The sequence below is a fragment of the Hippocampus comes genome, unplaced genomic scaffold, assembly GCF_001891065.2.
Source record: "Hippocampus comes isolate QL1 unplaced genomic scaffold, H_comes_QL1_v1.1 scaffold101, whole genome shotgun sequence".
In the NCBI taxonomy this organism is placed as follows: Eukaryota; Metazoa; Chordata; class Actinopteri; order Syngnathiformes; family Syngnathidae; genus Hippocampus; species Hippocampus comes.
Genome location: NW_017805451.1, coordinates 161,470 through 186,429, shown reverse-complemented (window position 1 = coordinate 186,429; position 24,960 = coordinate 161,470). Strand labels below are relative to the sequence as shown.

The 24,960-nt window shown below is 41.7% G+C and overlaps 2 protein-coding genes across 4 annotated transcripts in view; one reads left to right on the top strand and one right to left on the bottom strand.

Moving 5' to 3' along the window:
- grin3a (glutamate receptor, ionotropic, N-methyl-D-aspartate 3A) overlaps nucleotides 1-10,458 on the top strand; it is a 32,843-nt gene extending 22,385 nt beyond the window's left edge. Inside the window, exons 6-10 of the mRNA XM_019874044.1 lie at nucleotides 645-760; nucleotides 1,402-1,553; nucleotides 4,996-5,157; nucleotides 5,679-5,749; nucleotides 8,851-10,458. Coding sequence (XP_019729603.1) covers nucleotides 645-760; nucleotides 1,402-1,553; nucleotides 4,996-5,157; nucleotides 5,679-5,749; nucleotides 8,851-9,436 — 1,087 coding nt within the window. The 3' untranslated portion in view covers nucleotides 9,437-10,458. The remainder of the gene's footprint in view (nucleotides 1-644; nucleotides 761-1,401; nucleotides 1,554-4,995; nucleotides 5,158-5,678; nucleotides 5,750-8,850) is intronic.
- A 1,822-nt stretch (nucleotides 10,459-12,280) lies between these two features.
- The window catches only part of plppr1 (phospholipid phosphatase related 1), a 42,991-nt gene continuing 30,311 nt past the window's right edge, over nucleotides 12,281-24,960 (bottom strand). For 2 of the 3 annotated variants that reach the window (XM_019874083.1, XM_019874082.1), the window contains exons 4-8: nucleotides 21,330-21,462; nucleotides 18,395-18,645; nucleotides 16,511-16,687; nucleotides 14,079-14,210; nucleotides 12,281-12,531 (exon numbers count right to left, since the gene is read on the bottom strand). In XM_019874083.1, the coding sequence (XP_019729642.1) occupies nucleotides 12,487-12,531; nucleotides 14,079-14,210; nucleotides 16,511-16,687; nucleotides 18,395-18,645; nucleotides 21,330-21,462 (738 nt within the window). In that variant the 3' untranslated portion in view covers nucleotides 12,281-12,486. Of the gene's footprint in view, nucleotides 12,532-13,116; nucleotides 13,639-14,078; nucleotides 14,211-16,510; nucleotides 16,688-18,394; nucleotides 18,646-21,329; nucleotides 21,463-24,960 lie in introns of those variants that run through there. The other variant, XM_019874084.1, reaches the window with a different exon arrangement.

Genomic DNA, 24,960 nt, shown 5'->3' with positions numbered 1-24,960 from the left:
TGACGGAACTATTCTGGAGCTGTCGAAACGAAACAAACAACAAAAAAAAAAGTCCTTTAACTGATTCTACGCAAAGTCATGCCCCATTCATTATTATTATTATTATTATGATTATTATAATTTAATTTTTATTTTTTTTAAGAAAGATAAAAAAAATAAAATAAAAATAAATAACTCACTTTTTTTTTTTTTTTTTTTTAAGAAAGATAAAAAATAATAATAATAATAAATAACTCACTCTCAGTCAGGTAAGTGCCAGACAGTAACTACGACTACTTTTGCATTGTAAAATGTCGCGGTGGACAAAGATATGCACAGCGCAATGGGGACGTTAGCAAGAAAGTGTCGCAAAGGATACCTGGTACATTAGAAAATTCCGTTGTTTTCAATCAAGTAATACATTTTGACCATAAATAACAGATTTTACAATTCACAAAAACGACAAATTAACGAGTTCTGGTCTTATGATTAAGTGTGCTTTACTTAAATATAAATTGACTTCTGTTGGAAATGAATATCGTGCATAGACTTTCTCTTGCTCCACTTCTACAACAAATTAGAGACAGCAGAGTGAAAGAATTCTCTTCCAAATAATGGCGAGACACCTTGCACCGTATCGTATTTTTGTTGTCCTGTGTTTCAAGGGCCGATCCCCAGAAATTGGATGCGTTCATCATGGACAAAGCCCTGCTGGACTATGAGGTCTCAATTGATGCAGACTGCAAGACACTCACTGTTGGCAAACCGTTTGCTATCGAAGGTAAGGGAACCTGAAAGTGGGACAAAACTCTTCAAGTTGTTTCCCCCCCTCCACTTCTCACTTTCAATCCATCAATTTTAGCAGAAGCGTCGCCGCAGGGTTGTCCAGAAGCCAACCCTTAATATCAATCAGCAAGCATTTAACAGTGTTAATCTTGTGGGCTTTCAAAAGCTTGCGGTCCAGGCGGTGTCTTGTTAATCTCAGGCCCATTTAGGAAGCATCATTCACCCGCTGTGAGAACGTCCCCGCGGTGGTTAACGTTCCATTACGGGCCTCCGTTGTCCCACATACCGTTGCTGCGTTTAATTACCTTATACAGCCTCCATGTCAATTCAGTTCAGGGTGAAGTTTAGTACTTGTTGAAATTGCTGTTACGGACATTGCCACAGTTAGCAGGAATTCAGTGAATGCAAAACAAAACAAAGAGAAACCAATGAATGTAAAACTGTTTTTGCACTCGCCCAGTCAGATTAGAAAATTGGCTCCAGCCAATTGAAAGCAAGTGATAGAGAAGTGGTGGATGGATGACTTATATAAGCACTGACATCAATAGAAATGACGACAAATGTGACCCCAAAACAAATCTTTATTGATTTTTTTTGTTTGTTTTTTGGTGGTTTTGTTTGTATGCTCGCCGACAGGATATGGAATCGGGCTTCCTCAGAACTCTCCGCTCACCTCCAACTTCTCCGAGCTTATCAGTCAGTACAAGTCGGATGGCTTCATGGACATGCTGCATGACAAATGGTACAAGGTGGTGCCGTGCGGGAAGCGCAGTTTCGCCGTGACTGAGGTAAGAACATGGCCACCTTCACCTTAGCCGTTGGCAGCTTTTCAATTAAGGCTTGTTGATGTCGCCTTGATCTCTGTGTCATGTTTATTTTGGTTTGTGTTCTTTATATTCACCGGGGGCGCGCTGTTGACTGCCACCCACACGGAGCATCGACGAGAGTCGTTTTCTGCGTCTTTCTGCACTGTACCTCGATGAGCACCGTGACCTGCCGAAATGATAAGCGGGATACCAAATTGCTTTTCTTAATTTAAAATTTCTGCAGAACTTTTTTTGGGGGGCGGGGATAAGAGCTATGTTAATGTGAAGAAGTCGTGTCCCTCATCAGAAAACCGCCAACCCACTGTGAAACAATCAAGCAATGCTTATCTTCCTAATGCATCTTTAATGTTTAATTAGGAGGTAGGTGCAGGACGGCTGTCAAGATCATTGACATTTAATTCCCCACTAATTGTTGAATTCATGAATTTGCCCGATGGCGATGGTAAAGTCTATCTCTCAATTCATCTCTTCAACTTACTCCACGGGGACGCGGTAGTTAGTCAGTATAAAGACAATCAACAACCTCTCTATTAATGGATCCATGAAATGAGCCTACGCCAGACTTTTGGTTTGGTCTGGGAGTCGGTTAGGAAATGTGTCACACTTTTCATAGCACTCAGTGTTCTATATTTGCCACCAGTAAAATAAAACTCAACATCTTCCCAGTCAAGCTTGCTCAGGTGGCACCAAGAAAAGATCCTAACATCTATTGACCGGTTGTCCTGGTGTGGGGATATAACATTCACGGCCAAGGTTACAGAAGCTGTTGCGACGAGTGTAAAAGTCAATTCTACTTGAAGATTCCTGATTACAGCCATATACCATCCTCAATAATGGCTTTCTCTTAAATGAAAAAAAATACCTCAGGAAGAAGGGGGTGCCACGAGGAAGGTGAAATTACCCGTTAATATCGTGGTTTAGCACATTTGCACCACAGGTCAGAGGCTCTTTGTCCAAATCTCAACTCAGATACTCATGTTTGGAGTTTGTAGTCCTCGTGTGAATTTGGCTCATTTTCCAAAAACACCCAAATCTTTTTTTTTGTTCTAAGAAAACAAAAATAATACACATCAGCACGGCCTCACAGCCATGTCGCAAGCGCAAATCTGAATTGACGTAACTTTGCCAGAGCTCTAGTCTGCTTCATTTGTGCTGTTGCACCATGCAGGTGAGGTAATTGTGAACTTAAGCCTTGTATGTAGCTCTGCTTCCCAATGTACTGCATTATTGATACAAACTAAGAATAAAAGGGCACGCGGATAGAAATCACTGTACAGGGGATATGGCATTTAAGCATTCCATTCCCATTGTGACTCAGAAATCCCAAATCACCGTTGAGTAATCGCCGGCTAACAACGTGTCCCATTTCACTTCAGGTAGCAAATTCTTTGTCTCGAGCATTTGTACACCTGAAGGTCTTCTATCAAACGGATACCGTCAGCAGTCTGTCTGTGGAGACACTAACCGACCCTCGCCACTATTTCAGGAGAAGCAGTAACTGCTAATTTACTGTAGTGTAAAAGTCAGTTTGTTCAGGTAAATTCAAACTAATTTACAAGAGCTACGGTTTCTTACAGATTAACTCATTTGGTTATCACTGAGGCATAGTTAGTTTATGTGTGCCCTGCAATTGACTGGCAACCAGTTCAGGGTGTACCCCGCTCTACTGCCCGAAAACAACTGGGATAGGCTCGAGCATGCCCGCGACCCTCGTGAGGATACGCGGATTATAAAATGGGTGGATGGATGGATCATCAAAGATTTGTCTTGCCACCATCTGTTATGAGAACCGCATTTTAAATTTGAAATATTCTTTGATTGCTAGCTTCTAAGCGTCAGACTGTTTACATTGCTGTCCAGTCAAGGTCATCGTTTTGTCGAAACATCTACTACCATGTGTACAATAACTTGTAATTGAAAGTCTGCCCCCTGATCCTGCAGCTGCTAACCAATCTGGACGTGCTTTACTTTGCTTTGTCCTTAGCAGTCAAACAGCCCTCTGAGGTCCATCTTGTACTGTTGTGCAAGACAAGTCGGTTGTTTCAACCGCCAGCTGTGATTTGAGATCTCGTAAAGTGTCTCCTTGCTTGGATTGGGTCGTACAACCTTATTAGGCCTTCAAAATATGGATTTGGGACAAGTAACTTATTACTGTTCACAAAGCTCCACATTTACTTTTCAGCATTGCAAGATACTGTTATTTGGAAGAATATTGCCAACTTCCACCACCAAAACATTAAAAAAAAAATCTTATTCAAAATAGAACCACATGTAATTGAAAAACAGTTTAGAAAGTCCAACTCAAATATTATTATTGGATCTCAGTGGAGCGTTTGATTGAATTGATCACAATATACTGCTGAACAGGTTGGAAACTTGGGTAGAGAAAAAAAATGAAACGGTGCTGAAATGGTTCAGGTCGTACTTCGGGGAAAGAAGTTATTTTGTGACGTTTACAATTTCTGAATGTAATCGAATGGCCATGACGTGTTGTCCCTCAAGAAAGTCAGTCTTAGGACCCCTTTTGTTGATTATCATGGCTATGCAGATATATCTATACATTTCCTTCAGCTAAACCAAAAACAAAATGGAGGCAAATGTTTTCGGCAATAAAGAAAGGAGGATTGCTGTGATTGCTGCGAAGCAAATTGAGTTGCCTCCTGTGTGCACTGATTGATAAACAACTGGAAAACATTGCACAACACGGAAGGAGAAATTCCCAAGTGGCACTGGTATATGTAAATTGCATTTTCAGTGTTATACCGTTACTTTAAGCCAATTGCAATTCATGGTCGTAACAATCATACTGAATCAATGTCTGTCTTCGGAATTTTCTGACATACAATAGTCGTTTTTCACAACGACAACGACCTGCAAGACACCTGATTTAGATGATGGCTCATCAGCCAGCTCTGAAGCAGCATCAGAACGACCCTGATTATTTGAATCAGGTGTGTTGCTCCAGAGAGAGCTGGAAAACAGGCAGATCGGTGGCCCCTGAGGACCAACTTTGGACACCCCTGCTGTAGGCTGTACACTTGACCTTTAAAAAGTTCAGCAGTTTAAAAAACTAATATTTTTGGGTGGGATGTCTTCAACACAAACATATACTCTTTCAACTAGCTCAGACATTGAAGCAATGTTCTGCCTCAGTGTTCAGTCCATAGACTCAGTATTAAGAGGACCAAATTGAAGTCAATATTTGTCATTTAAAAGGCTGAAATAGCCACCGTGCAGGTGCTTTGAATGTGACGTGCATGCAGGTTTTCACAGCTGATTTTGGGACAACGACAGTGTCTCCATCTGTGACACCAAAACATTTAGATTTTTCATTGAACACTTACAAGCGGTTTGTAAAGCGTTTCAAACACAGACTTTGCTGTTTCTCTGTTTCTCAATCCAGACCTTACAGATGGGTATAAAACATTTCTCCGGGCTCTTTGTGATGCTGTGTGTCGGTGTGGCCTTATCTCTGTTGACCACCATTGCGGAACACATCGTGTATAAGCTGGTGATCCCGAGGGTCAAGGAGCCACGCTTCAAATATTGGCTGCACACCAGCCAGGTACTCTGCTCACTCACTGTACACTCCAAATGATCCATTCTGAACAGGGCAGGGAGCTGTGACATTCATAATACGGTCTGATGACACACTCTGGATCTTTTTGTGAGCACTCCCAACAAAGTACATCTCTGGAACAAACCTATATGGACTCACAATGTGAAAAAAAACTGAAAGATTGATTCTTCTTGGTTGTCAGTCAATCGCAGGGCATATTGGAAAACTAGGAATCACACTCACATTTACATCCATGAACAATTTATTCTCCAATTAGCTTAGCATACATGGTTTATATACTGTCTATATCTATATATAGCCAAAATATACAAAGATGTTGGAAATGCTTAGGTACAATTAATAGCGATTGTGATAGGCTCATTTTAAAAACTGTTGGATAAGTATATCATTTAAAAAAAATAACTTTTTGAAGTAGCCCGAAATAAATGTTCTTCAAATTACTAATCCCTCCGAGTTTGTTTGAGGCCAAAAATAAGTGACAGTTGATATGTTTGCTTTCTCTCCAGAGATTACACCGAGCCCTCAACTCTGTCTTTGCCGATGACAAGCTGCCGACTGTCACCAAGCCTGAGAAGAGGTACTGTACAGAAACATTTTGTATATGGAAATGCCGGGTAGGAAGCGAATCGTAACAATGCAGAAAAAAAATCCACTTGAAGCAGGGAGTCACTTTCCTAAATCCTCCGGGATTGGATTGCTGAGATATTAGTCTGAGAATAAGTGACACCAATTAACATCCAAGTGGGAGTTTAGGGACACATTTTAATGGGGAAGTAAATAAAACTGATCAGTCTTTTGGAAGCTAATTAGCTGCAACGGAAATTGAGGTGATAACGATGTCATATTTACATCCTGAAATATTGTAGCGATGTGTTTGGTCATGTCACTGCCACAGAAACAAAACTCAAGACTCCTTTTATAGTTCTATAAATATACTTTTTTAATCTGCTCTTTGCCTGGATTATTTATGTTGCAATTTAGACAACAATCTTTTTACCTTGGTGTCGGTCAGCGCTGATCCACGTTTTTTTTTTTTTTTCAGGTAGTTGAATAAAAAAACCATGATTCCATCATGGCCCCCGCTATAGCTGTCTGATTAGGTAAATTTTCTCATGAGTCAGAATGACTGGAGATGATCAAATAAGCATGATTCATGTCCTACTCTAGTAGCTCTATGCTTTGAAGAGGAGGTTAAAGTGTCCATTGAGTTTTTGCTGAGCAAGAGTTCTGTTTTGTTCTTTCTCTTTATATAAAAAAAAAAAAAAAAGAGCTTTTATGCTCCTGTTTCAAATTTGTCCCGGCTTAGCCCTACACGCAGAGAAGACACTCCAAATTAAGAGGAATGTCCGAGTAATGAGGATGGATTACTCTGCCGGCGGAACGCCGTTCATTCAATCGGGCCCTTCTGCACTGTGCCGTTCCGATTGATATTAAGACTGTCAACCCATCAGTGTGTTGCAAGAAAAAACGTCTTTTGTGTATTGCTTAAATTAGAGTGAACAAAAGTGAAAGATTTCTCAATTACATCACAAAGGTTTTCGGTTATAAATGCTATTAACCTTTGTTGAGAAAATAATATGAAGAACTCTGGGCCACAAAAGCTTGAAGGAATGACAGTTAGACGACTGCTGCTGTGCTGTCAAAGCATCTCTGATTCATTAGTCTTATCAAATAAAATGGGAATATGCCCCAAAATAAGTTTTCGTGTGAACAAGTCATTGACTTTTGCGACCAAAATGATCGTTGTTATAAGGTCTTTGATACCCCATTTAGACTCTGTGATTGAATATTTTGTCTTTGAGGTCATATAGCTCGAAAAAAGACATTTATGGAAATACACATGTAAGAAATTATAATCATCATCATTTTAGTGACAGTGATGTTTTTAAACTATTAGATGGAGGAACACTCTGAAAACCAACTGGTATTTTTATTTTTGTGTTCTGAATTGTTGAAATGTTTTGTTCTTACCAGGGCTTGCCATATGTTCAGTAGTTGATGAACTTTTTGGACTTGGCTTTTAATCCTTATACTCGCCTTTATAATCCGATGTGCCTTATATATGGATCAATATTATGATTTCTTGGACGTAGTATTTTAAATGTAAAGTGCTGTAAAGCGCTTTATTACATCTGCAGCGGTTGTGAAAGCTCTATATAAATAAAGCTGTATTGTATTGTATTCCTTTAGCATAGCGCCGTACAGTGGAGGCATAACGCAAACGCAGCCACTATTGTAGCTTCTCGCCTTATAATGCGGTGCACCCAATATATGAAAACACTTTCAAAATATGCCATTTATTGAAGGTGCGCCATACACTCCGACGCGCCTTATACTGCGGAAAATACGGTACTTTACGTCTGGTGTCGCTGTAGTCCAAGATGTGTGATGGTTTAACGTTTCCCAATTTTTGTTTAGTAACACCTTCAGTTCTAAATGTGAATCAATTGTGAAAAGCTGTGCAGTGTTGTCATGGCACAGCGGGCCGGATCTTTGTCATTGGCTGCAACAATACCTTGATGCTTGATGCAAGCTGTAAGAACATTTGTAATACTTTGGAACATTGTCGAAATTAATATTTATGTGCATCATGAACATGTGAATGAATAATTAGACGCAATGGGAGGGTGGACAATCTCACAAAGTGCATGTACAGTATCTGGTCCAGGCTATTTTTGAACATTACATGTGGAAAAATCCTGAGAATGACCTCTAAATGGTACGGAGAAGTGTAAACCAACCATTTTGTAGTTGTGTCTTAACACTTGTGAAACTAAATTAATTATTGCTGTTTGAATAATTAATGGTACTATAGGCTGACATCAGTTGTGTTTCGTGGCTCACGCATCCTGTTATATAGAATATTAAAACATGGAGCTCCGGCTGTATTTTTGTTTTACCATAGAAGTATGTGATGGCTACCTTGTGGAAAACACAATCAAAACTATCTTAAACAATTGAAAGACCGTTGCGGAGAAGCGAATGTGTAAAAGCAAATGAATATAAATCCACATCTTGCGTTACAAGTCAGCATTGTTGCGTGTTGCAGTCTAAAACTGCTGAACAGGCCCAATTCATCTTGATTTTGGATCAAGTGGTGAGGATGGAAATGACTTAGACGAAGAGGAGTCACTGTTGTGTCAGAGGCTGCTACAGCTTCCGTCACAAAGGATGTTCAACCAGCTCATGTTTCAGCTCAGTAACACATAAGGCTGCCAGGTCTGGTAAGACCTTCATTCCTGGGCTAGAATTTCTCATTGCTTCGAAATTCCACCGGATTTATTTTGTTGGTCTGTAGTTTTAAATGCTTTGCATCCTTTCAGATTTTTCTGCTGTCTGTCCTTATCTCCACCCTGAGGACTTGGCAATACGACAATACGATTTTCTTTTTATAGGTCACTGGAAGATGTTTATGTCCCTTCGATAATAATTTATTTATATATAGTATATTCATCCCAATATACGGTATATATATATATATTTAGAATTCAGAGGCTAAGTAAAACTGTGGTTATGTAATCTGTATAAATGAGATGAGAGTATTGATTGGTGAAATTTGAGGTCACCACATCCCTGGCTGTGGCTTCCAAGAATCAGTACATGGACTGCATATTAAAGATGTTTGGAAAAAAAAAAAGGGGGGGTACCTTACATTTCCCTCTTTTTCTGCATCTTCAGGTGCAATGAAGGAAACAACCAGTCGGCATCCTGGAATCCCGCCGAGTCCTCTCTCTGCAACAGGCGTAGGGTTCTTCTGAACGAGGCGCACAATGACTTGGAGCGCCCGACTTCCCAGGATCTTCCTCTTCCTCTCCCACCGGCTTCGGCTCTTCCTCTTCACCATTCACTTCCTTTACTGAAGAAACATCTTCCCATTGTGACCACCTCGAATGGGCGCTCCAACCTGGTGGGTCGCTTGTGTCCACAAGGATTGGGGCAAGGGCAAGGGAGCACTGCGCCGGGCATGACCCCAGGACAGTGTCTGGGTTTGGGTGTTGGCGATTGTGGTCCTGGCCTGGGTGTGGGACGCCATCCATTGACGCAAGAGCTGTCGGAACTGGAGAGTCAAATCACTGCGATCAAGCAACAGCTGCAGTCGGCCATGAGGAGGAAGAGAGAACTTGAAAAGTACCAGTCGGAAAACCCGCTAGCAAACCAGACTACACCTAGTCGAGCTACTGTGCCCCAATGTAACCAGTTGTCACAGTACACACAATCCCAGCAACAGACTAACCAACACCAAGACACACTCCCAGAATTCTGAAACTGTTCCCTCATTTGTCCTGGGAAAACTTCCTACATGTGGTGGTCGTGCAGGAGGACATACTCCCGATGGATGCAGCTTGAGCATTTATTGGTGAACACTGTTTTAAGGCTCAGGAGAATCCCTGATCACTGGACTGAAAGGTTCTTTTAGGATCATATCTTGCGGTTAGCGCCAAAAGAATCAGTTCTTGACATGTGAATTGCATTTGGCAGGGAATAGTGGGCAATGTATGGTACCAAGCACCAAGTCAGTCCTTCCTTGCTTGTTTCAGTTTGTGGTGAGCTGTGTAAACCATCCCCTGCACTATCTCTTTACCCCCCTTACCTTCATTTTCTTTCATCCATTCCCTACTGCTTCCCTCTCTCACGCCTTCCCCTCTAAGCCTCGCCTCTTCAAAGGAACAGATTCGCTTTGCAGCGATTATAAGCCTGATCCCAGATACGAAGACGCATAGGTATTTAAGTCAAATGGGCCAAATCACCTGAGTCTACGTCCACGGCTCACTGGTGATGACCTGAGCTTGAACCTAGCCATGAAGTCTTGATGTCACTTAGATCTTGACATAACCTTGTCATGTTTACCAATGACATCTAAGCTTTGTAAATCTATTGTTTTGACTTGGGTCTCTTATTTTCTGGTAATCATGTTGTCACTTTATCTGTGAACGTTGAATGACATTTGGGTTGACTCCTCGGCAGAGTTTGACATCCGGTCTTGAGGTACTACTAGAGTACAATGATCGGGTGTATAAGGGTTCAAGATCAGAGCAAACAGATTGTTTTTTTGGTCGTTGTTGTTCTGTCATGCTAATACAAAGCCCAAGAATTATCATCACATCATACAATATCAAGCATTTGGTGTGTTGTTAGTTGAATCTTACATCGGACACACAAAACACCACTGACATTTTTTTAAAACCTTCAACATTTACAACTGAAATAGCCTCGCTGTGATGAAACCTGTTTTTCTTATTTGCAAGTTTTGGACTTCTGTCATTAAAGACTGACCTCTCTCCTTTGCACTTGTAATGATTTCAAAATGATGTCCACAAACTTCAGATTAAACACATGACCAACAATTCCACTAGAGGTGTTTACCTTTGTAGCACGGGCTTTAAGCGGATGCAAGGTTGCCAGTCCTTGTGATATTTATTTGTGAGGATTGCATGATTTCTCTCTCAGGTGCCACTGAAATTCACCTACAGCTACTTGACTCTCCAGTCTAAAAAAAAATCAACTCCATTATAGTTACAAACAACACTGTCGGCTACATAATGCCCTACCGCTGCCTGCCTTGAACCGATCTTTGGTTGTGGCACTGTCCCTCACTTAGGTTGCTTGGAGAGAACAAAACGGACTAAGAGCTAGTCTGGCAAAAGCCAAGTACTGCGGCACACACAAAGACACGCGCACAAACAGGCTCTTATATTTCAAGGCGGTAAGCGCAGACTGTCACCACTGAAATGAATACCTGACAGAGCAGAAGGGCAAGTGCACTGCACAGCAGCCGGCTTTCTTTGTGAATCTGAGACAGGGGGAGAGAGAGATCGAGAAAGAGAGTCTGCTGTGCTTTGTGCTGACACGTCTGTCACTAAAGTTGATAATGCCGTGACAGAATGACTTGAGTACAACCAAAACAGTGTCAAAGTGTCTGGTTTTCGCCGATCTTGTGCTCTTGTGCTAATCCTCTGTCTGAGGAATGTCGATTAAAGAGGGGAAGCATCCCGTCATGCGGCGCGGATGCATAATTTGTTTGCTAACAACACAAGTCAACATTTTGTTCGGACGATGCTTCAGTGCAACATGATGTCTTCAGGCTGTGAACTGGTCAGCACATTTCCTCACCGCTACATGTTGCTGCTGCCAAGATTCTCCCTGTCTCCTTTATATTTCAATCAAGCCAGCAATCTATGACCCCTAGGGTCCGCACAGCCAATAAGAGCTCTCCTCTATGAAGTAACGCACCATTAAACTTTTATTATTATTATCCATCCGTCCATCCATTTTCAGCACCGCTTATCCTGAACAGGGTCACGGCGAGTTGCTGGAGTCTATCCCAGCTGACTTCGGGCGGAAGGCAGACCCTGAACCAATCGCCAGTCAGGCGAAGGGGCACACACAGAGACAAACGGCCATTCACACCCGCACTACCCCGTCAATGCGCGGGAACCGATCACAAGCTGCCCGCACACAAATCCGGTGAGTTTACCACTACACCATCAGACTTATTATTATTGTTATTATTTTATATAATTAGTATTCTGAAACAGACACTGAAACACAAAACGATATCTAACACTTACCCTTTATGAAATTATCATGACCTTCATGTTTCTGTTTTATGAATGAAGGGGTGTGTGTGTTTTTTTTCATCTCCGGGAGATGATAGAAAACTCATTTCCTTTATTCGTGCACTGCACCAAACAGCCGAGTTGCAAGAGAGGTGCCCGTTTTTTTTTTTTAATACAGTATTCCTCTTAATAAAAAGATCAATGCACCACACAGCGGTACAGCGGTCAGCTCGGCTTCTGCTTGTTTGAGTTTTCTTCAGGTAGTCTGGCTTCTTCCCACATTCCAGAAACATGCATGTGGAATTAAGTGGGGACTTTCAATTGTTCACGTGTGTATTTAAGGCCACAGCAGAGTTGGTCATTACAAAATACACGTTTAATGCTTCTGTAACGGCAACAAATAACGATGTTGAAGTTCTTTAACCCAAATTAGATTTGGAATGTTAAAATACGATTTATACATCGTTTTGGCCTTCGCTCTATACTGCACAAACACATACACAACCAAAGACATTTCAGATTTAAGGGAAAAACACACACGGGAGACCACACTGTTGCTACAGACTATTTCATTTGAGAACAAAACAATGAAAATAAAATAATATGCAGCATTTGAAATGACAAGAGTTCTTTTGAAACATCATAAAATACAATGATAATCACAATGCTGAAGCGTATAATTCAAATCCTGAATATTTATAAAACATCTTGACTTCGCTCTTCATGCTGGGCGTTTTTCTTCCAAGAGGAAATGGAGTCACAACATTGCATCACAATCCACTGGTGGGTGGGGGAGGGACACCTCGAGAAGGAAAGGTGAAGAAGGTCATTAGCCTGGTTCACAATTTTTGAAAAGGGCTTAGTCAGTTCTTAGAGCAAGCCATTTACTCTCCCAAAACATGTTTCTACAGTGTACAGTCTGGGATTTCGTTTCGGAGTGGTCTGGCACTCGCGAGCCCAGCAGAACCTCTCCGAAAAGAAAATCCGATCAACAAAACCTGAATCCAGATACACTTAAAAGTGAACACTTCCAAGGGGTCCCTAAAAAAACAAAAATGACATCGGTAACATCATTTCATGTCTCACTTTGAACTTCATGTTTGTTTTGACACATATCGTTAAAATTTTAGGCCATTTGTTGAGATGTTATTTGAATATGAAATGATGTTGAGTTTTTAGGGACACCGCGTCGCGACATACACGTTGCTGGTAATCCAGCACCACGGGAATGTGTCTGACTGACAGCATAAAACGTTGACGTTGAGAGCAGGCAAACAGGTCCAAAAGGATCGTAATAGTACAGATTAACAAAAAATCTTTACAAAATTCAACCCGACCTGGTCAATTCATATACAGCCATAATAAAAAAAGAACGATTCTCTTTCTCTTTTTTTTTTCTGTACAAATGACAAACACCACAGAATGACAACATCGACATTGCTCGTGTTCCATAGCACATTTTCAGACTGATGGGGACAGGACTGGACGGGGACGTGGTGAACGTAGGGAAGTCACCTGACAGGATGTGATGCAACACAGAGGTGTGCAGGCTGAACGCTGTCAGGCTCGGGAAAACAACAATCGCTCATACAAAATGTGCAAAAACACCATCCTCCAACGAAAAACAGAACACCTCGGAGGAACATAAATGCCCCAATGAGTTGTTATGAAGAAAAACAATCTGTGCTTGCGTTTGTTTTGTAACACGGATGCCCATCACAAAACATGGTGGATTTCGTCCCGCCGGGGGGGTGAACTAGACAGATAGATCAGGGTTTGATTTTGGTAAGCAATCGAAGCCACGTGACATGCGTCCTTGTCATTGTGTCTGGAAGTGCTGCGGAGACGCAAACGTGACCCGGTGCTGCCCCCTTAGTCATGTGACCTCCGTCATTGATGCCGAGTGGTTCTGAAAATGGTTGTGGAGGGGAGGGTGGGGGGGGGTAAAGAGGGATGAGGACGGAGGAAGTTTTTAGGCACAACAAAAGGAATTGGGAGGGGGGACGGAAAAGGGGAGAGGGTGGGGGGCGGGGTTGTGGTGAATGGAAAGAGGAAAACATCATCAGGTGAGTGTCAGGAATGCTTCTGTTAAGTGTTTCATTGGGGAGACGAGGACAAGGAACATGCAAACATGCCCGTGCTTTGTTGATGAGCCATTTGTAGAGAAAGAAAGAAAAGCATTCTGTCTTAAAAATCAAAATCAATCACACACACACACACACACACACACACACACACACACACACACACACACACACACAGACTAAACAATGGCAAATTGCAGAGCAGTTCAATGAAATCTGTATCCCGAAAGCTTTGAGAGACTCAAAACAATGCAAAAGGTTGTACCTGTGCACTGAGGGTCTCCAGAGGACTCTCGACGCGAGGGAAAGTCATCAGGGGGAGGCCGCGGTAATCCTCGCTCTTCTGTTTGCTCGTGGCACCGTGGACGCCTTTGAAGTTGTTCACCACGCACACACCCTGAGTCAACATGAAGGCGAATCAGTACGGAGCAGATTGGGTGCAAATGTGGTGCGCTGATCCACGGGGATCAAGTGACCTCACACATAAGTCCGCACGCCGGCATTTAGGGGGGATTAGACACCAAAAAGAAGGTGTTCAGGGGAGACTATTTGAAGACCTCTTGGAAGTTGTGTTTGCAGCTCTGTCTTGGCCAATCTGTAGTGTTCCTAAAACAGTGCGAATGCGCGCAGTAGTTAATAATACACCGTATTCCCTGTCCATGTTTTTAATTATGGCAAAATCGAAAGTAATCTGGCATTTTCGATGCGGCACGCCTGGAGAAAATCTGCGGCAATTGTGGAGTGCGTTGGAGTATCCCTCATAGTCGTCACTTAAAGAATCTTCCATAATCTCTCTCATCGGATATTAAGTTCACATAACGAGCAATACAATTTGGGGTATGCCAAGAGAGCTTTTTTTCTACACATTGTGGTATATCCAAAGAAAATCTGCGGCAATTGTGGAGTGCGTTGGAGTAGCCCTCATAGTGGTCACTTAAAGAGTCTTCCATAATCTCTCTCATCGGATATGAAGTTCACATAACGAGCAATACAATTTGGGACCTCCGGTCTGCCAGGAGAGCTTTTTTTTCTACACATTGTGGTATATCCATTTCCTTTATTTTGTTGTTAATTGGTTTGTTTCATGTTTGATGTTATGTGCACTTGGTTACAGCCGCGGTTGTTGTTAAAGTGCTCCAAAAAATCAAAGTTCACTCAGAGAGAGGAAATATGGCGATGAAAGGAGTTCCCTTTTGTTATTTTATTAACATGTATATTGGAATTCTCAAAAAACAAAACATTCCTGGTCTTTATCAACCCATGCAGGGTGGTGGCGTGAATCCAAACACTGTGTGTTCAATATTAATCCCGATGGTCAGTTTGTGGTCATGACAGATCGTATCTGATCCTGTGCAAGAAACCTCATTTTAAAGAAACCATCCACGCAGCGTCTTGTTTGAAAACTCCCAACTAAAGTGAGAGGCAATCTTCGCTCCAATTTGTTTTTCCTGTCACCTAAACTCAGCTGGATTGTTTATTTGGCAGCAACGCAGAGAATCCAATTTAACATCTCCATGACGTTTTGTGTAGAGCAGAAGATAATCGATCCTCTCGACCTGTGTCTGTGACACCAACAAATGGGTTCTACAGTGGCCTTGAACGGGGGCAGACAACTTATGATGATACTGAAGTCAAACAAACCTCAAGGTCCCGTTTAAAAAAGAAGGATGACAAAATGCGGCTGTGTATGAGCTAACCTCCCTCACTCTCTTGTCTTCCAATCCGTCCATCTGTCCACTTTTGAATTGTGAATGCTCATCTTGTTCAGGGTCACAGGTGAGGTGACTATGCCAGGACTCTTCAACACGAGGACATTTTATTGCTGGTCACCCAAATGTCTGTTACGCTGAGAGATCCATCTAAAAGACTTTTGTGGGGTTTGTTTTTGTTGTGGTGTGAGAGGGTATTATGGTACAGTATCGATCGATCTAGCGATCCATCCATCTAATTTAATCTACAGTATCGAGTTGCGCAGACGGTTACAGCGGCCTTAAAGCAACATTCGGCCCAATTCACCACGTCTGGACAAAAGACCAAAAATTGGACACGGAGGCTCCCAACCCTTTCCTTGATTTCCGAAGCAACGAGTTGGACATCAACAGCTAAAAATGCTCTGTGATTAAGTACAAGCGCAGACTTGTATTGACAGCAGCCCAGTGCAAGCTCCCCCCGTGAGACAAATCAGCCTGATAGTTTTTGCAGGAACTTGCTGACAGACGGACGAACAAACAGACGGATGCAGGTTAAAACCTTGGCAGAGGGAACAATCCAATCCCCTGATTAAAATGATGCTCTGTGCCAGTAGGGCTCCCGTTCCTCTGTCGTGTCGTCAGTCTTCGTGCTATGTCGTCTCCCTCTTCTCCTATCTTCTCTTCACCCATGAGGACCAAACGGCAATTACATCTAATGAAGCACTTGAGACTGTGGAACAAATTGTTTTTGAATTGGGAAGGGGGGTTGGGGGGGACCCTAAAATGGCGAGTTTGATTTGCCTTGCACTCAAAACAGAGATGGCACCAACAACAGGTCAATCCTGAGTTACAGAACGTGGTAAACCTTTGAATTAATCATTTAATTAGTCATTTGGGATTAGGCCTAAAAAAGGCTTCAGAAGATTAAAAAAAAATTGAAAAAGGAAAATAAGAACGTCACGATCAGAATCTCTTTTGACATTTCTCTAATTCACATTGTCCTCACCAGAAAAAGTGCAACCGCTGATCCCAGTATGAATCCAGCCACCACGTCTGAACAGTGGTTTCGGTACTCTGAAACCCGGTTGAGTCCGGTGAGGAAGGCTGAACAGAGAGTGCCCAGACAAAGTACAGGCTTGGCCAAGCGACTGGATTTGGTCTTGATCGTACTGGTGATGTACATCTGGAAAGTTAAGATAGAAACTTGTTTAGACTGCCATCGGGCCCCAGATGTCTCTTGACAACACAGATTTTTCAATTTGAACAAAATGATGTGGGAGGAATGGCCAAAACTGGCATCCTTTGAGCTCGATGACCTTTTTAGCAAGAGCAGCAAATTATAACTCTGAATTGAGACTGTACTACATACATTGAAAAACACATTTGCTGGTCGTTTGCTTTCACGCCCGTGGTTTCATTTCCTGACATGATAGGTTTGTAAACTTGACTTGTTTATGCCCTGCATTGGTATATTGTGACACTTGAAAAAAAAAAAAAATCAAGGCAAAGCAAACCAAAATGCCTTGCCACTTGGCTCACTTTGATCGTAACCAAATCGTAACTGAGTATGTTGGGAACCGTACCGAGACCACCACAGTTTCGAGACAGATTAGGTCTGCACTTATCGAAATGAAAACAAAATAGAATGCAAGAGTGAAGATATCCATTGATGGAATATTTGGCCCTGTCCAAACTTGGGATACTTTCAAAACTCAAATGGCAAAAGCCTTTCAACCTTACACTGTTTTTTTTTTTGCCCTTAAGATGCGACATTTGGAAAACTTGCAATCTGTTCTGTTGTATTTGAACTTTATTTCACAATCGAAGATGCCTAATGATGTTGTCACTTTATGTGTACTGATTTCATTTGATGAAAATGTACCACGCAATTAAAAAAGATGTAAATTCATATTGGCTCCTGGGCTCTGTTGAGAGCAGCGCTGATGTAAACATATTACACATCTAGAAATGTGGGTTTTAGCATTCTGACAAATGGCTTTTCATGTAAATAGCGTTGTTTTCTTTCCTCCCTTTGTGTGTGGCTGTCGATTATATTCGCCCAGGAGCTAGGAAAATATATACCGTATTTTCCGCACTATAAGGCGCACCTAAGAGAGTTCAATTATGTCAAAAGCCGACAGTGCGCCTTATAATCCAATGCGCCTTATATAAGGTTCAATGTTCAGATGTCTTGGACGTAGTTTTTAAATGTTCTGTGAAGCGCTTTGTTATAGCTGCAGCGATTGTGAAAGCACAATATAAATAAAGCTATATTGTATTGTATTGAATCCCTTTAGCGTAGCCCCATCTGGTGGATGCATAACACATTTCAAGATTTAATATTGTATGGTTTAGTTCACAAGGCAGATGTGATCAAGACCACGTTTTGAAGTGTGACACTTTTTCAGCAGTGTTTCAAGGATGTATTGCTCTACCTGCAACAACAAACACCTCTGTGGATTGCTGCTTCAGTTTTTAAAACACACACACACACACGCACACACACACACACACACACACACACACACACACACACACACACACACACACACACACTCAGTTTCCAGTTTAAAACACACACACACACACGCACACACACACACACACACACACACACACACACACACACACACACACACACACACACACACTATTAGGTAGTAGCTGAAAGGCATTTTGGTCAGCGAGACTACAAGTTGATGTTTTCCCGAAAAGCCTTGCCTGTGAACAATCCTTTGAACATTTTTTTTAGGGGTCGGCTGGCTAAACAGGACCCAAAATGCCTGCTCCCTCCTAAAGAATACTTAAGTGGAGGCATGTAAACCTTCCAGCAGCAGTCAATATTTAAAATGAACACAATGACATGAAAGTAAAGAAAAAAAAATCCCACCGTCAGGTAAACAGCAGAGTAAACGCTCAGGGAGGCGTCTTTGGATGGAAAAGAGCGGCGGGCGTTCCCGACAATGATGGGGTTGCCGGTACAGATGTTGCTGTTTGTGATAAACTGGTGGTTCAAACGGCACTCGGTGCCAGTGTAGTTCGGCTTGCACACAGACAGAAAGTAGGGCGAGAGACCACCCGTGACCACCTGGCCCGCATTGACGAAAATGTCTGTGGCAAACAGGCCAAACGCAAACACACCTACGGACACACAAAGAATAACATTGTGAAAAGCGGAAAAGTGCTGCACAACATTATGTAATGACAGGGTTGACGTTCAGTGTGAAATTGGGCTACGGGCTCGGCGGCCCGGCCAAAATCAGCATCTCCACTGCAGAAAACGCCACCATTTCAACACCTTTACTTAATTAAAGTAATAACCTGGATGATATACGCTCAAACAAATGTAGTTTACCCCACTAGATGCGGCACGGTGATGTAACAGAAAGCCTGTGGCCCACTGATGAAAGCCCATTTTAATTTGCTGTTATGACACACTGGGCAAGTGCGTAAATAAATGCTTATTAGTTTACTGCTAATGAAAACTGAACAACTTTGTCGTATTCTCAATAAAGCCTTCATCTGGCAAGTGATTGGTTAGAATGATGACGTTTGCAGCTATGTGGAGCATAGAATCCTGACATTTATCAAAAGGATATAAAACCGTTATTGGGGCATTTTCAAACAGCATAGTAGTGCTCCCTCTTGGGATAATATGAAGCACTGTCCCAGTTCAGCTCAGTTGTATTTAACTTTACTTAACTTTATATACGTACAATACATTCACATTTAATTCTTTCAGAACTATTAATTTTTGAACTTTTATTTCAAGATTTTTTGTATTATTTTACTTCAATGTTGTGAGACGTATATTTTAATAATCACTATTCAAGTACTTTTTTTTTTTCCTGCATTAATGCTCAAACTGTTGCATAATGTCACAGCGGTAATACAAATTTACATGACTAGTCAAAGATCTCCAAACTTTTGACTTGTGGTGTACTCATTTTTGCAATCATATCACACCCCCTGCCCCACAAAAACACAGCAAAACTAACAAACAAAACAAAACAATTAAGCATTTAGGCCTGCAGCCTGAACATAGCTAAGTATTTTATTTTATTTTAGGTCAAACAGGGTGAAACGTTAGAGGTGTTAGCAAAAGCAAATAGAAAGAAGTCCACTAACAAGGAAGGGTTTGAAGCATGCTTAAACGGGTTGCAAAATTATCGATTCAGATTTAATCGGCTTTATTGGTGCCGTTGAGTCGGTTCATTAAGATTAATTGTCGACTCCTCTTCTGTTTTTTTGGGTGTGCGTGTTTGTGAATCTGTTTAGGTCTCCACTTGCTCTTCAAGTCTGTCCTTCTTCTTGCAATGTTGTGGCTTTTCTAGCTAATTCAAATTGATCCGTAATGATCAGTGTTTTATTTATTTTCTTTGGTTTGGTTTCTTTTGTTGAGTCATGTTTTCCTTGACTGCCTTTTTTGACCATGTCTGGTGCCCGATAATCACAGGTGAATTGACTTGAGTTGTTTGAGTTGCCGTCGGTTGAATGGTTGAATTTGTATTTTTATTTGTTCCTCATACCTTGTTTGCATTTTTTTTTTGTTTTTGTTTTGGATCTATAATGCCCTTCCTTCCTGCTTTGCATGCATGCATTTAGGTCCGCCTAACAAATACGGATACGTGCATGGCCAATATGCTTATTGCAATTGACATCTTCAGCCCAGTGAATCTTAGCAACACGTGTATTGATTTCACTGTGAAATACAACTGCTGATTATCAGGCTTGCTTAGCCATGAAATGACTTTGGCTTGTAGTCCCATCTGTTGTGGGGCTGTTTTGGCAACGCAGAAGGACGGCTGCAGACTGTGTGAGGAACCGCTGTGTGAGGAACTGCTGAACAAACTGAAGGCCTTGACAACATCAGCTGAATCCAAGAGTTATATTATATATATATGGAATATATATGGAATTATTTTTCAAATGTATGAGTTGGCATCTACAGATGTGCAACTTGGAAAAAAAAATAGTGAATATTGAATGTTTTTCCCCTTCACTGTTTTACAGGAGAGAATTGAAGGACAGCATGTGGGAAAACTACACAGGACAATATGCTGGAAGGTGGTGTCATTCTCTTCATGGAAATTGGTTATTTTATTTTACGAAGCAATTCAATGCGGTCTACATAAACCAAAAAATAAGTTCGGCGAGGAATTTAGGTGTTCCCAGCAGTATGGGGTAAAGCAGCACACGGTCGATTGTTTCCAAAATAAAAATACGCCACCTCGGCCACTATTGTAGCTTCTATTCTATGTGCCTTATTGTGCAATGCACCATACATATGAAAACTGTTTTAAAATAGGCCAGTCGTTGAAGGTGCGCCTTATAATCCGAAGCGCCTTATAGTGCGGAAAATACGGTAATTTATTTAGACACATAAGAAAAAAAAATCCAAACCTACCGGTCCCGATGTATATTTATGCGATTTCTTGATTCAACAAATGTCATGTTAGGGTGCCTGTGAAATTGAACTCAGCTTTCCCAAAACTGATTTTTGTGTGTGTGTGAGTTTTTTGTGTGTGTGTGTGTGTGTGTGTGTGTGTGTGTGTGTGTGTGTGTGTGTGTGTGTGTGTGTGTCTAAATAAGGAAATTGGCATTTAGACATTGCATTTTGTATTTTATCTGGTTGTCTCGGTGTGATATGAAAATTGGTCGTTGTGTGTGATAAATACGCAAAGAACACAGAAATCAGGAAGGGGGCATCTACTTTTTTCACGGCACTGTGTATGTGCAATGAATAAGTTAAACTTCCAGGACCTCAAATATGAATTGCGGTTTGTGAATATGTGAGAAGTGTGACTTTGACAAGGCGTCCATACCGATGAAGCGTATGACACGGCGAACAAGAGGGTTGAGGTAACAACAGTCGCCAGTTACGATGGTCTTCTCCTGGGCCAAGAGAGATTCCCGTGTGGATTTCATGGCGTACATGGACACCTCCCCAACGAAAATCTACAAACACACAAAAGAGACGTGTTATAATACGGGCCAGAGACAACATTGAGTTCGTAGGCGGCTCTTGTGTACACAAGCAGGGTTTCTTAATGCAGTCTTTGCTCGGCTCTATTACGGCGGTGACATTTCATTACCTCTGATGGAAAAACCGCTGCTGGACACACTAAATGAAATTCCTCCAGTGAGCAAGGCTGCGGGGTGTGTTTGTGTTCATAAAAGACTTTCCTCTGACCCTCACAATGTCCTTCACTGTTTTTCTTTAACGCAACCCCCCCTCGGAACAACTTTGTCCACGTTTGTTAGCGCTATTACACAGATAAAAATACTGCTGTGCTCCTGACTGAGGGGGGTTTTAATTTTTAGTTTTTAACTCAAATGCACATAGCACCAGTTGTTTTTTCTTCATGGTGCTGTCGATTAAAGGTGAGATTAAAGCCGTTAATCGAGCCCAATTTGCATCCGATTTACTCCTTTGCCATGAAAGTCAACAAAGATACGACTGTCGGCTGTCTCCACAACCTTCTGTGACCGATTTGTCTGTGGTCTTGGGTGTGTTACTAATTCCTTCTCCCCGATCTATTTGGAGAATAAAGGTGTAGATAAAGGATTAATAGATGCCAAGAACAAAATCTTGAAGAAAGGTCTTGTCTCATCTTTGGCTATGTGGTCATTTGGTGATGGATTTTTCTTTTTTAATAGTTAAGACACACAAACTCTTGTGTTATACATGTTGTGGCTCGGATTTGTTGAAGGCTTTAGGGCAGGTTCACATCCCATCGAGTCATCATCACGAAGGCTAAATCTTCAAATGGACGATGCCTGACAACCAGCGTGCGGCTCTCAAACTCATTGTGACATAAACACAGACCGGAATTGCCTGCCAAAAGGTGACTACACATTCATGCATTCACTCTAAATAGAGAAACATGTCCCTGAACACATTTTGCTTGGCACACAGAATGAAATGATGTGACTCGTTCAAATTTAACCGCAAACGTTCCCTGACGGGAAACACATAGAGCGGCTTCATGTGTCTTCATAACACTGGCAGAGTAATTAACGGAAGCGCAGGATGGCAATACCCTTGAAAGTCCATAAAACACTTCACCTGTGACATTAAAATGACGGATTGCAACCGGCCACCATATTCAGGCTGACTCTTTTGGTGCATATCGACTTCTTCACACGCTAAGTACGACATGCCGACATCCCTGGAGGGAAGCCACCATTGACGAATGTTACCTTTTCCTTCCATCGTAAGGTGCTGCCAAAGAGCAAACCCTTTGTGACCACCAAACAAACTCAACTATTTGAGGTAGCACAACATTCTTTGGGATTTTGTTTCTCCAACTTAACTACCGTGCACATATCATCCTTCGCTTAGCTTTACTGTTGCAAGCTGTGTGCAGGCGTGCAGCCAGCTGGATTCCAAAAGCCAGAAGTGGGATGCAATTCAAAATGATGATGGCATAAAGTCATTTTGGTAACTGCTGATGCAACCAATCAATTCTGTGCGGTATTTGTTTTCTTGCACTGCAGCATTTTGGCTTAATCTTGTCATCTAGCAAGATAATGCCCAAAACTGTGAAACAAATATGTCTCCCTTCAAGGAAGAAACAAATAACTCAATACATAAATCAGTTATGCATGAAAGCCCTTTCCCCCTCTCATTTTACAGTGTTTTTCTTCAGGATTTCATTTTTCTCTTGTCGCCAGCCAATTGCAGGTCACCTACGGACAAACATTCAAACTTGACTTCACAAGTATGGAAATTTTGAATACAGTATTCAATTAGCCTCACGTGGATGTTTTGGGAAAGTGGGAGGAAGCCAGAGTGCCCAGAGAGACCACGTGCGACTGAAGAACATTTGAACCTAGATCTCCCCATTGTGAGGCTGTGAAACGTGCCTATTACGATTTCATTTTCCTGCTCACTGGAATCTGCCGTCTTTTTTCATCTGATGGACTTTTAAAAGTTCTAATTTCTCTTCCAATACCAATGATAACATAAATTCATTCATTACTTGTGATGAAACAAAACACATTTAAATATTTTTGGCTCGCTAGCAGAATGCATGATCGAGGTGATAGATCAATTCGGGGTCATGTCGAGATTTTTTTTTTTTTTTTTTTTGCAGCAGCAGTCTTTTGAATAGTTTGAGTGCAGGTAACAAATACATACAAGCAAAAGAGAGAAACTCTCAGACAAGAGGCATTGGAGAACATTCCGTATACACTCCAGGCTGTTTGCTAATTGGCTAACATCCCATCCTTGCCATCATGAATTCTGATTGGCGTGTTTTCAGACGCAGGAGGAGACGAGCGATGTGCAGAGTCAACTGTAACTCCTGACAAAGCACTCTCGGAGGGTACAATTAGGAAGAGGAGAAAATACATGTGTACGAGGTAAAAGAGGAAGTGATGAGTAGTGTTAAATCGAACACGAGCAGCTGACGCAGCACTCCTCGGGGGGGAGAGGGGGGTGGGGGTGAAAGCGTGACGGGGGACAGGCCTCTAAATGGATTCATAAGGTTTACGGATAGCTTTATGTAAATAATCACATGAAAAATGAAATTAGGGGAAGATGGGAAAAGGCCGTCAGTCATGAGCACTCTCCACTAATCACATTGACTGGCACATATCCTGGCCAATCACGATGCTCCTCTGGATCTGGTGTGTATGACGCAGAGGACTGATGAGGCACAGTAATTAGCTCAGGTGGCAAATGGATACGACAAATTAACATACTTCCATTTTTGTTTTTGTATATCACAAAGCATAGTTCATCGGTCAGTGTAACCTTGTGACGCATGACATTATTTCCATGAAGACGACGATGACGATGTATGAATTTCCAAAATCCTTGAATACATCATTCATCCATTCCATCCATTTTCTGCATTTCTTATCCTCACTAGTGACAAATGTGTGTGTGTGTGTGCCTGCGCACGTGTTGTTTTTACTGCACAACCAAATATATATCGCTAGAAAATAGTCCAAATTAGAACCAAGTTTATCACCGACGTCCAGCAAGCTAGAAAACCAGAATGGAGAAACACTGACACCTACTGGCAGACCTTTGTCACTTCTTTTTACGGCATTTGAAGCCTGTGGCAAAAATGGTTTCGTCGTGAAATCTCATTAAATTGAATGAAGCTGCCCGAGAGAAGTTAATGCACGGGCATTTTGTCCAACTGGCAATTAAAAGACACCAATCTCAAATAATTCAATCAACAAGCAACGCACTCCATTCATCTTAACGACTCCAGACATTGAAATGTCTCGTCAAATAAAACATCCCCAAGACTGAGTGTCTTTGTTAGCTTTAAAGACCAATGATGCTTTGACCACTTCAAATTCATTACTTTCGTTACGTCTGCTCATAGAAAGCAATAAAAAAATGATTTCAATCACATTTCATCAGCTAACCGTGAAAATGTGTGATGAACTGCATCCGCCAGGTTGAATTGAAACCTGTCTTTAATGCTGTGTAAC